A 13,490-nucleotide genomic window follows, 5' to 3' on the forward strand; every position below is an offset into this window, starting at 1 on the left:
ACTCTCTGATTGTTACTAAGTACCTGAATTACAGCAGAAAAACTGCAGTTTATGCATACAGCTCATTGTTTAGCAGGGGTAAAAAGAGTCCAAATGAACCGTTTAGATCCAAACATGCTTAAAAAGTGAAGCCAGGTGTGATGCAGAAGGATAAATAAACTTTATTTTGCCAAAACCAATTACAGTTTCAAATGGTCCTAACAATATTTGTCCATAACATTATTTTTAAAAAAGTATGAATGTATGTATCTGTTGTGAAGTATATCAGTGCCTTTCAGGGATTCCTAAAGTGAGAGACATTAATGCTGTTTATAACATTAATGCTCTCTTGGTGTTTACCTTATCCACAGCATAGGTAGGTGTAGAGCACCTCTGCAGATTTCAAAAGACTTGTTAGTGTGTATACTTTGGTTAAGGTAATTTTGTTTGTTTGTTTGTTTGTCATCATATTTGAAAAAGAATGTCATACCACAGATGCTAGAATTAGAAACTGAACAGAAATAGCATTAGGGATGATTAAGAAAATGGAAACAGAATCTTTAGTATAGTTGAAGACAGCACGTACCTGTGGCTTGAAGCAAGTAACCCCTTTACTCGTCCCCAAATTACATCTAGATACTATGAAAACAGTTCTGATGAACATGGGAATAGTCCTCTAAAAGAGCTGTAATAATCTAAAACTGTAAGCAAAACCAGTCAAACCTAATGAATTGTGTTTTGCTCTGAAATGTGCCATCCCACTGTATATGGGCCTCGGTAGAGGATTGCAGCAATGGCCATTGTTTTATGTAGTATGGACATAATTTTTATTTTTATTTCCTTTCCAAAAATATCTTGTGTCTTTTCAGTCTCAAATGCCATGGTCATAACATCCTTTAGGCTTGTTTGGCTTCATCCTTGAGTCTGGGCAAGGGAAGAGGTGATTCAGTTTGAACTGGGCTTCCCTTTTGACTGACTTACTGTGAAGACTTGTAAATCAAAACTTTTATTTTTCTTTTATTGTTTTAACTTACTATTCATGTTGTCTTACTTATGTCTGTTTCCAGATCACAAAATTCGTACAAGACAGACACAGAGCAAGAAGGAATCGGCTTAGGAAGGATCAGCTTAAGAAACTTCCTGTACATAAATTTAAGAAAGGCAAGTGGATCATTCTTTGTCTAACTAATTAGACCCCATTGTTTTTAACACCAAAAAACCTCTAAATTGAGGGGGTTTGTAGTTCTGGAGATAATTTTGAGTATGCTTGAAATAGATGATAGAGTTTGGAGTGCAAGCACACAAAAAATTTGACTTGACCCTGTTCTCACTGAAATAGAGGAGTTCTAACATTTCTTTAATGGCAGCAGAGCAGACACCATATGCAGACTGAGGCTGAGAATTAAAATGTTGCTTAATATACCACAAAATCAGTACAGAAATTCCACAAAACTTCCTTGTTGCGCTCTCATTAACAGTGACCACAGCAGTCAATCACTGTGGTGCATTATTTCCATTATTTGGAACCCCCACCGGCAGTACTGCATCCAGCTCTGGAGTCCTCAGTACAAGAAAGACATGGACCTGCTGGAGTGGGTCCAGGGGAGACCACAAAAATGGTCAGAGGGGTGAAACACCTCTCCTGTGAGGACAGTCTGAGAGAGTTGGGGTTGTTCAGCCTGGAGAAGAGAAGGCTCCGGGGAGACCTTACTGCAGCCTTTCAGTACTTAAAGGGGGCCTATAAGAAACACGGGGACAAACTTTTTAGCAGGACCTGTTAAGATAGGACAAGGGGTAATGGTTTTAAACTAAAAGAGGGTAGACTCAGACTAGATATAAGGAAGAAATTTTTTATGCTGAGGGTGGTGAAACCCTGGCCCAGGTTGCCCAGAGAGGTGGCAGATGCCCCATCCCTGGAAACATTCAAGGTCAGGTTGGACAGGGCTCTGAGCAGCCTGATCTAGTTGAAGATGGCCCTGCTCACGGCAGGGGGGTTGGACTAGATGGCCTTTAAAGGTCCCTTCCAATCCAAACCATTCTATGATTATTTGTCTGGAAATTGATTAAATACTAGTGGCATGTTAAGTTGCCTGACATTGTAGAGTCCATAAAAACAAAACTATCTTGTGGATATAGTTTGTCTCCTTTTCCAAGAGGAGTGGTTCTTTCATTCAATCGCAATACTTCTGTGAGGGCAAGAGCAATTCAAATTTAATGCCAAAATACTTGTTGTTGTCATTCTTTGTAGTGATTAATTTTATGCAAGATCTAATGACAAGCTGTAGTAAGTTACTTTATTCAATGAAATAGAGAAGCTGCCATAAGTCCTTCTCTGTTGAGAGGAGTTTTAAGGAGTCCTACTCCTTAGAAATAGAAAAAAAATCTGCTACTTTTCTTCTCCATTTTGTTTTTTAAATGTGTTACCATTTTGCCATCTGTTTGTTCATTCATACAAGCTATTGCAAAGTATGAGAAGAAAAGGTGGAAAAAGTACTTAATTGAAATGATTGATTACTACATAACACGTGTCAGTAGAGAATGTATTTGCCGAGGCACAAAGACCATGTTAGGGGATATGCCTGGATTCAAGGATAGAACCACTTACTGTTCTTTGCCCTTGATAAAGCCAGCCTGCATTATTAATTACATTGCTCTCACTTTGTGCAAAGCAGATGTTCAATTTGAGCAGATACAGTATTTGTGCAATGTTAGTCAGCCTCATAGGAAAAAAAAAAAGGAAAAAAAAAAAACCAAACTGTTTTCCTCTGCAGGGTTGACTGAACCTTGCTATAATGACCTATTGCTATGGATTTAAATTAACTCTAAAAAATTATCTTAAGCCAATAAAGCTAATATTAATTTTGTTTCCTCTTACTGATTCCCTATGAAATCTAATTAGAATAAAAATACAAAGTAAATTATGTTGTACTTTGACGAGAAATTTGCAAGGAAAAAGTTGTTTCAAGAAAGTCAGTTAATGTCTTTTTCAGTTAATTGTGTGCACCTCTAATAACTGTCTTAGAATTGCATGACTAAGTAGCCAGTGTATGAAAATATCTTATTGCTGTTTTCCTCATTCTCCTTTCTCTTTGCTTTTGCTGAATCTTGCACAATATGAATTGTTTGGAGCTTGGTCAGTCATTGTAAAGTAAACCTGGCTGTAAATGTCCAGGTATCTGCTGCATTTCAGTGGCTTAGGAAAAACAGAACAGAAAGCTTATTTTTTCAACTAGGACTTCAGTTTCTTTAAGTGAATGATCACTTTGGTTCTGCTGCTGTGAAATTAATCCCTTACATTACTTTCTCCAAGTCCTTTTACTAAAAGGACAAAATTTGACCCAGTACTTGCAGTATGTTACCTTTGGCAACTACAATAAAAATATATTATTTCATGCTGCTTTGTGAAAGATAGGATTTCTCAAGACATTATTGCAAAATCCATTCACTTCAGTCGTCTTGATGATATACCCAAACAATCTTACCTTTTGCTTCAGAAGGATAGGTGAAAGTAACTGCTGTGGACTGTAATCCTGTTTTTAGGAATGCTGGATTTTCTTTTGACTCCAAAAATCTGTTCATACTGAAACAGATTGAAACATTAGTCAAATACTGAAGCTAAGACACCATAGCTACTGGTTCTTCCCTTTCTCGCACTGCTTTTTGTATCACGAATCACTGCCTAATAAATGGTTTCACTGTACTGTAAAAGGGTTTTTAAGGGAAAGCTGGTGTTAGTGGATTTCTAGAATTTAATAGGTTGATGGGCAAACGATGATGTAATGAAGATGATTGTTCTATCGGGTGATTGCACAACATACCTAAAGAATTGTTAACACAGAAAATACATGAATCATCTCTAAATAGGATTTGAGTCAAATACCACTGTAACGCATGGGAATTATTTACTAGTTTCAGTAGGCTTTAGATCAGGCACTTAGCATTGCTGTAATGAGTAGAGCATGCAGTAACAAAAGATGTGGCATCACTGTCTTTGCCAAGTCCTAATCAACATGCCTCACCTTTGAATAATTCCACAGAATGCAACGTACGCTGTATCAAAATCTGTTTTCTGCACTGGAAGAGTTTTGGGGCAGGTGTGTTGTGGTTCCTTACAAAATGGATTACATTTTGGTCATACAAAAGTCAGTGGGAGCAGATACCTTTTGTATGATGTCTTTATAACAAAAGTGAACACCGCAAAAAAGACAAATCCATTTAATGTGCCTGTAATTTGATCATTAGAAAATCTGAATATTCTGAAGAATAATAGCTTAGAAAAAATATAGGATAGAAAAAACCCCCACCATATGTGACAAATAAGAAGCTGTAAGAGTATGTGTCATTTTAAGCAAATACATATTTTTAAGTATCATGTGTATTGAATTTTTGTGTACTTATCTTTATATGCAGACATATGATTGAGCAATGGTGGGAAATAGATGTATCTCAATGCCTTTTAAAAACCTGCTTCAGAGTAAGTGCAGTTCTGCAGTTTACTGTGTATTCCTAAACTGATTTTTTTTTTTCCCCTGCAAATGGGATTATAACTGATCTAATTCCTGTTCTTTACTGACCTATCTGCTTGACTGCACAGCACAGTTATGGTCTAATAGAGAAAACAAGTCATAAGGTCTACCAGCGTCTTGGCAGTTTTATTTTTGCATTTTTCATTGTTCACAAGTCCCATACACATATGTGGATGGGTAATTCTGTGTTTCTGAAAACTTTTTTTTTTTTAATTTATATGTGCCAAGTAGTTAGAAGATAATTTTGCTTACTAAAGACTTTTCATACACAGTTTATTTAGGCAAGATACTTTATTTTGCAACAGTTTCCGTACTTCTTTTTTCCCCCCGATTTTTGGTGGTTGTGGGCCAGCTTCTAAAATACAGTAACGGGTATTTGAGAAAAAGATGTCTGCAAAGCGTCCCTTTTTAGAAGTAAATCTTCTGTTCTTTGAGGGGCATGTAGTCACAGAGGTGAAACTAACTTGGAGACTAGTCAGGGAGGCTCGAGGGTTCACAGAAATCGGACAGGTCTCAGCGCTGAGGAGGGCTGGCGTTTCTGTCCTGGCCGCTGCGTGGGCTTGCCTCCCTTCCCCAAGCCACAATGAGAGCAAGAATCTGGGTAAGGACGTTAATTAATTTGTGTGATGACCTGCTGGAGGAATGTAGGAGATGGACTGCAGTTGATGGATCCAGTGGGTGCAGGTGAAGCAGTTGGGCTGAGGCTCGTTGCAAGTTACTGTGCAAGGGAAGACGGGGCTGCGAAGTTGGGTGAGGTAGGCCAGGATACATGGCCTTGACAAGAGCCAGAGAAGTATCTTTGTTGTAGTTCGCCAGTACGCTGTTGGAGAGATCTGTGGCCTCCGTGGCTGAGAACTTCAGCGTCGGCCTTACCGAGAAAACTTTCTGTCTCTATTTACCTGGCCTAGAAATGGATGTGATGCTTTACCATGGCGTCATTTCGTTCCGAATGTGCTGCTGTTCATTTGCCAGGGAATGCCTCAGTGAGGTAAGCCTACTCGAGAACAGTGTGCTAGCGTTTTTCAGGACTTTCTTATACATGTTGAACAACTAGTGGGGAAAGAGAGACAGCTGTATTTGAATGGTTTTGGGTTTTTTTTTTCTGAGATATGATGCCCTTGACAGTGCTGACTGATAGTTAACATTCATTTCTGTGTTGAACATGATAATAATGTGCTGATTATAATTGATCCATAAACATGGTTTGACTAATAGAAACAACAGAGAGAAGGAATGTCATAGCAAAAGAGGAAGTCATTTTTTAAAAAAGCTGTAGCTGAAATACTTCACTGTGTAACATTAGACGAAAACTCGTACTTCAGTGATGTAGGTCTGGCAGTGATGGACTCCATTTAATCTCTCTGACTTTTCCTACCTGCCCATGAGGTTTTTTTCTCTATCCTGCTTTCCCTTTATCTTCTCCAGTGGTTGTATGTTAACTGTCAGGAAAACTGTGTTTATAAGTGGTTCTCATGTCCACTGTGTTTATTTTCTGAAATGCCATATTACAGCAGTGTTATTTTCCAGTGGCGGTCATCAGCTTTGCCTTTATGTTGAATGCTATATATTAACAAAAGTAACATGAACCACATTTCACAGACTTTCTGTGCCACCACAGAAGCCCTTGGAATTTATCTTTTGGGAAACAGATGAGAATTTGGTTTTAATCATGGATTTCTGTTATTTGGAGAATAGACCTATGAACTGGGAGGTCCTGAGTTACAACTTCTGCTCTGATTTACTGCGTACCAAGAAAAAATAATTAGAATTCTGTCTGCTTTCTTTTCCATCCCTATAAAGTAGGATTGAGAATATTTACTACTTTGCAGTGGTCTTGTGGAAATTGAATACTTAATTTACAATGCTCTATCAATACTGTGGTTTTTTGTGGTGTGGTTTTGTTTGTTTTGTTTGTTTGGGGGTTTTTGTGTTTGGTTTTTTTTTTTTTTTCATTAATCTTCCTTTTATTGCCTTTCTGGTTTGTAATGAAAGCAATGTAATTCATGCATATGTACTAATCCCCATAACTTACCTTTGCTGATAGTGGAGCACATTGCATATGTGCTTCTTCACTTATCTCTGCGGTCTTGCCTCTCTTCTTTTTTCCCTGTCAAACCACTAGCTTTAGCAAACCTGTAATTTAAATAGTTTGCTGTATCTTTGTTAATTGTACCCCTACTGCTGGCTGGCTGGTTTGTTTAGTGTTATCTATAATAATGCAGAAGTCGGGTAGTAGGTAACACAAGACTTTACTGCATTAGAGATCCGTCTGTTATTATGTAGGTGTGAATAGTTTTTAGCATCTATTTTACACACACAAATAGATAAATCCTTTTAATAATGTGCAGAACTTGCCTTCTAAGGATCTCTTATGTGCCTTGGTTTTGTATCTGCTATGTAATTGAGTGCTATTTAAAATATTTTATTGGTTTTATACCTTTGGAAGGGAGGATGGTTACAAGTTTTTGTTCTGTTTTTTTTCTTTTAAAGTGGAAGTGTTAGGCACAGGCAAAAGATAGATTCAGTAGAAATTCTGTCATGGCCATCAAAATATGAGAAATCAGGTGTAACCAATATTTTGGTAAAATGAGAGGGCTCATTTTGTATTCCTTTGCTTATTTGGAGAGTTTAGGTTGCACAGGGAATACAAGAGCAAGCCTTATGAATGAGGCAAGAAAGGAATTGTATGCAAGTAGGCTTCCCTTACCACCTTCCAAATATATACCTTACCTAGTACCACAATCGATAGCCCTTCAAATGCTATATGTTGCTTCTGTTTTCATCTCCAATAGATGCCAAGTTTCAATTTTGTGTGTAGTACTTCTGAAGTATTGAAGTCCTTAAGAAAAAAAAATCATTTTAGCAGAACAGCAACACATGACAGTCATGATTCTGGGTAAGATCCTGTTCCATATTTTCCACCCTGTAGAAGAGAGATTCTAGATAAACAACACCAGGTGTTGTATGTATTTATAAAAAAATTGACAGCACCTTTAGAAAAGCCCAGAATAGAACTATTTCAGTGAACATGCTTTATACTGAACATTTTTAAGTCTACAGAATGTTAGTTGCTATAGACTTCAGAGAATTGTGTGCACAACAATATGGGATTCTATAGTAAAATAATTCTCTGAACTACAAAAATCAATCCAGTATTATCTTGATTTTTTACATCATAGTCAATGGTATTTTGACATTGGAATGATGCAAAAGGCACCTGCTAATAATGTGGCTAAACACAAATTCAGATAAATTAAACAGCCCTATTGTTAATGAGCTGGCTCAGTTCTTAGCTCACTTTTGTTAACATCTGAAAAAGGCTTGCAAAAATCCTGAATCAAGGCTGAGGAGTACTTGCCTGCTCTTCTGGTAATGTGGAATGTAAGCCATGTCCTTATTTAAAAGCTGAAGCTACAGTTACTTCTGTATGAATATATGAATGCTATTAGGCTACTACTGTAATTCTTCGGTTTGTTTTTTATGATTTTTTTTAAATGAGAAAGTATTTAAACATGATCAAGACTAATCATGCAAGTTAAAGACTGTTTACAGACTAAATGGGAAAAGCTGTTATGCTGCATTTATTTGACCGTTTTCTGCATTTTTGAATTAAAAATGCTTAAGATTTTTTTTTTTTTTACATCTGCAAAGAAAGTTTATTTTTCTTGGCAAAGTATATTGTTACACAGTTAATGAAAAATCCTGGTCAAGTTGGTTTTTAGAACTTTGTCTTGGATTTTTAACATTTGTGCTTTTTTAATTAATGATCTTATTCTGAACACATAAACATAAAAATAGTACATCTTTGCCTCTTTTCTGTCACTGAACAACTTCATTTTGTGGATTCTCTTTCCCCAAAAACTGAGTTTCATGTAATGCTCGAAATTTGAGCTGGCGATAGCGATTCATCTTTTGTGCCTCTACCTCACTGGTGAGTCACTGGTGTTATTTCTGTTAGCTTTCTGCAGCTTCCTTGGAAAGCTCAGCTCCTTCGTTGCTGGGGCACAGCTCCTAATTTTCCTACTGTGATGTACTTAGTCTCCTTACATGCACTGAGCAGATGCAGAACAACCATGCTGAGTTGCATATGAAAACCAAGTTTTTCTTTGAAAACTGACTCTAAATACCTAATGTAGCTAATTTTGCCATCTGTAGAAAAGCATTGGGTTTAGCAGCATGGTATCAAAACAAATTTTGAGCTGAGTTTCCAGAAATTCTCTCCTGCCATGTAGTTTCATTACAGTAAAGGGAAAGTTCTGCTACTGTTTGAGCTTTTGTGTTGAAAGGACGTCTCTTCTGCGTAATGCAAAATCTGCCTGCTTCCTTCATTTGCGAGCTTCTTGATAACAAAGGGTAAGCTCATGACCCAAACATGGGTCTGCTGTAGCTACATGTTATCAAAATCTGCTCCGTTATTTCCACCTTTCCCCCAAAACAACACTTTGACAACTTGTGTATTACATCAACTCTTTTGAACAAGCTTGGAGTGTGAACTGTGGCTCTGATTTGTCCCCAGTTTATCTCAGTCTCAGGTATGTAATCTGGACAGTGCTTTGGGAAGTAATATGGGAATTGCTATTCAAAAAAAAAATCTAAATTTGCGCTAAACAGTGTTGTGTTGCAGATTACTCTGTGTGATATGTGTACGTTGAAAGGTGAACTAAGTACGTGAGAGGTTCTTGTTGTGCCTATTAACTCTAGCCCTAGCACACATCAGTTTTACGCACTTACGTCTGACATCTCCAATGTCAAACCTCAGAGTGATGTGCAGCAATGAAGTTTTAGTGCAGCAGATAGTCCAGAAGACTTGATGGAAGTTTACTGGGAGAAGATTAAGGTGACACTGTGGGGAATGGGAGTAGAGAGTTGAGTTGTGAGGATGACTGATGAGGTAACATTTGTGGGATAGATGGGGCTCAGGTTAGGTGGAATTTGGAAGGAACTGGAAGAGGCTGGGAGGAGATGGGGAAAGCTGCCCTGAGGGGCACTGGGAACAAGATATGCCATCTCAGCCCTTCTTTCTTTTACCTTGAGGTGACAAGATCACAGGGGCCTCATTTCTCTTACAGGGGTCTCTGCCTTGCTGTATGCCTTTTCCCATTTGTATTTTGGTATATGAGAGAGTGAACCTTCTCTGCACATACTCTTTCTGATGGGATCTACATCTCCTCACTTCCCTAGCTCCTCTGCTGTATGGTAAAACCCAGGATCTTAGCTAGCCCTGAAGATGGTGAAAATGTAAACTGCTGAGCACTGGGAAATTAAGAAGCAGCTGTGAAGACAGTACAGGTTGGGAACAGGCAGACTTGGTGGGCTAGGACTGCTCTTAGAAATACTTGGCCAAAATGTGCAGAGAGTGACATAGTTCATTGGGGCCACCCCCAGGGTGTTGCAGGCTGTATCTGGGGTGTCCATCCTTTGGGCAACATGGGCCATATCAATTTTTTTTTTTTCCTGAGGCACTATCATTGGTGCCTTTCCTTATCACAAAGTGTATAACCAGGATGCAGGCACCCTAACACCACATGTTGAGCAGATGACTGCCCTTATGATAGGATGTACAAATACTCATTGGATGATTTGACCCTGTAACTATCCAGTCCCTCAACCAAACATGTGTTAGTCAAGTGATAGGAAAGCTTGCAGTGTAGTCTGCTGGCACATGTGCTTCTAGCCGTGTGACAGGGAGAACTTTATAGGGGGAGAGGCGGGCTGGGCCAGACTAATTTTTTTCTGGTACACTGTAGTTTGGGCATCTAACGAACGCTTCATGGTCAGGAGAGCGTGCAGCCCTAGCAAGCAGCTGCTTGTGAAGAGACAGTGCAGTACTGGACAGTGTTAAGATAGAAGGGTTCAGTTGTCTAAATAAAGTGCTAATGGCGTAATAGGAGAAATGCCATCTGGAAATAGTGAGTAGCAGCACTGGATGTGTCTAAGTTGCAAGAGGTGTATGAAAGAAGAGTTCACCAACTTTTGCAGATGCAGTGGCTTTGTGCACATGGCCAGAACTCTTCCAGCCTTGACAGAGCTGAGCAGATACTCAACCCAGCTCATGTCAAAGCAAGGGATCCAAACGGTGACAGGGACCCTTTCGCTGCTTAAGTCCCTCTCAGGGCTTGATCAGGTCAGTATTCACAAGACGTATAATGAAATATGGCTCCTTACAAAATTAAATGTAGCTACCTCTGTATTTTAAAAGATGTACTTTGCACTACTCACCTTTAATAATATAGCCTAGTAATTGGCAGTCTTAGACAGGAATTGGGGGATCTAGGTTCAGTTCCCTCCATTGTCTTCGAGGATTAAGATGTCCATTTCCATCTCCTTCCAGATGCTATTCTCTTAGGAACTTCCTGTGTCACATATCTAAAGCCTTGACCTAAAACTAGGTTTGGGGAAAGGATGGGGTTATCCCTTTACCATGATTACCTTCTGGTGGGTCCTGAAAGGCTAGTTCAGAATATAACTGCTCCAATGGTCAAGTTTTCTTTTCACTTCCAACCTAATGACTCCTGGTCAGATGATAGCTCTTCTCCCCCTCCCCCCCCCGCTATTGCTCCTCTGTGTTGTTTGTAGAGAAAGCTGAATCCCCTTTCAGCCTTCCAATTGTTAGATTAAAATTATCAGGCTATTTTTTTTTTCCTTGCATCATAGTTTCTCTGTTATGTGATCATAATATTCTTTCTTTGTTTCTGTTTGAATTAGTCTTTTGAGGATATGGGTGGCCACATTACAGACTCCTGAAGAGAACTTACCGGTTCTGGAAAGACTACTCTTGATGCTTCCTACTGTTGCTTTTTTCTTTCTCCCAGTTGTATCACATTGGGAACACTGTAGTGATCCACCAATACACTCTGTTTCCTCTCAATTGTTTATAACTGATGAAATCTCAGCTAAAAATTTCCAAGGACATAACCCCTAATTGGATGCACTTGCATGTTATAGTACTGAATTTCATTCATGTACCATTATTCCAGATTTACAGATTTTTCTGTGCTATCCCACTTACCCTCTTGATGATGTGTACTTAATCGTGTCTCGTATATGTATAATTGATACACTCTATATGGATAATTGATACGCTCCTTGGTTTTGTATCAATACTGTTCCAAAGCAATTTTGTAAAGAGGCAATACCGATAACTCTCCTCCAGCCTAATGAACTTCCAACACCACCAATAGCAACTTCCATTTATTCAGCTCCCTCTACTAATCCTCGCTAATCTTACTGACTAGGAATGATCATTTCACACATAGAACTTTACTGAATGTTAGACTAAAGTCCACATAGATAAAATGTGCCATATTTCTTATTTCTAGCAATCAGTTTGCAAAGGCGTTGTCTACCTTTACTATGACTATGCTATATTTGATCCTGTTTTCTCTTTATTTACATAACTTATCATTCATTAAGTGTCCTAATTTATGTTATGGGCCACTCTGGAAAGGGCACTCTCCTCCCCTTCTGTTGAGCTTGTATATACTTCACAGAAGACAATCCTAGATTTGGAGGGGCAAGGAAGGCACCAAGAGGTTCAAGACTTTCTGTCCTTGCTCGGAGAGAGAGATGTCTTTGAATCCATGTGCATTGAGGGAGGTAGTTTAAATTTAAGAAACATACCATGGATTTGTGTTTGTTCTCTCACTCCTTTGTTCTGCTTTCTATTGTTTCGTCTTTTGCCAACATCTCTAGGCTGTTCTCTTCACCAGTTTCTCCACCCCTTTGCCAACAAAAATACCTGCTGTGTAACTGTGAAAAGCATTACGTATGTATGAAACGGAGATCTGCAAGAAATGTTGTTATTCTGGATATTGTGCCACCTTTGAAGAATTAGGCTAACAAGCAAGTGCCTTCAGCTATCTTGAGAAACACACATGCACTCACATCGTGAATGTACACGTTTGTGGAGTAAGTTCTGAAGTTTTCTAGCTCCAGCAGTTGTACCAGATGTTGGTAAGGCTGAAGGCTGTTGGACTTAAGTTTCTGAAGCTAAGGAAACAAAGATGGAATAAGGTCAGCACTGGTAAGGCCACATCTGGGGTACTGTGTCCAGTTCTGGGCTTCCCAGTACAGGAGAGACATGGAGCTACTGGAGAGAGTCCAGTGAGAGGCCACAAAGATGATTAGTGGGCTGGAGCATCTCTCCTACGAGGAAAGGCTGAGAGAGCTGGGACTGTTCAGCCCGGGGAAGAGCAGGCTCAGGGGGATCCCATCAATGTGCACAAACACCTGCAGGGAGGGTGCAAAGAGGACGGAGCCAGGCTCTTTCCAGTGGTGCCCCGTGACAGGACAAGAAGTCTGTCTAAATTTTGAATATAAATACTCAAGGACACACAGGTTAGGAGGAGAAAGTTGACATTGAAAATTGTGGTATTTTACAACTTTTTTCGCAGTAACTTCATCTGTGAAAAGGGCTGTACTGGTTTTGGCTGGGGTAGAGTTAACTTTCTTCATAGCAGCTAGTACGAGGCTGTGTTTTGGATTTGTGTTGGGAACAGTGATGTTTTACAGGGGAGTGTTAGTTATTGCTGAGCGGTGCTTACACAGCGTCAAGGCCTTTTCTGCCTCTCGCCCCACCCCACCAGCGAGGGGGCTGGGGCTGCACAAGCAGCTGGGAGGGGACACGGCTGGGACAGCTGAGCCCAGCTGCCCAAAGGGCTATCCCACGCCGTATGGCGTCATGCTCAGTATATAAAGCTGGGGAAGAAGAAGGAAGGGGGGGACATTCGGAGTGATGGTGTTTGTCTTCCCAAGTCACCGTTAGGCATGATGGAGCCCTGCTTTCCTGGAGATGACTGAGCACCTGCCTGCCCAAGGGAAGGAGTGAAGGAATGCCGTGCTTTGCTTGTGTGCGTGGCTTTTGCTTTCCCTATTAAACTGTCTTTATCTCAACCCACGAGTTTTCTCACTCTTACCCTTCTAATTCTCTCCCCCATCCCACTGTGGGGAGGGAGCGAGCAGCTGGGAAGGGCTGAGCTGCCCACC

The 13,490-nt window shown here is 39.7% G+C and overlaps 1 protein-coding gene across 2 annotated transcripts in view; it reads left to right on the forward strand.

Moving 5' to 3' along the window:
* The window catches only part of RNF13 (ring finger protein 13), a 45,089-nt gene that overhangs the window by 27,619 nt on the left and 3,980 nt on the right, over nucleotides 1-13,490 (forward strand). For both annotated transcript variants that reach the window (XM_075506674.1, XM_075506675.1), the window contains one exon: nucleotides 1,047-1,140. In XM_075506674.1, the coding sequence (XP_075362789.1) occupies nucleotides 1,047-1,140 (94 nt within the window). The remainder of the gene's footprint in view (nucleotides 1-1,046; nucleotides 1,141-13,490) is intronic.

This window comes from Mycteria americana, chromosome 7 (assembly GCF_035582795.1).
Source record: "Mycteria americana isolate JAX WOST 10 ecotype Jacksonville Zoo and Gardens chromosome 7, USCA_MyAme_1.0, whole genome shotgun sequence".
NCBI lineage: Eukaryota > Metazoa > Chordata > Aves > Ciconiiformes > Ciconiidae > Mycteria > Mycteria americana.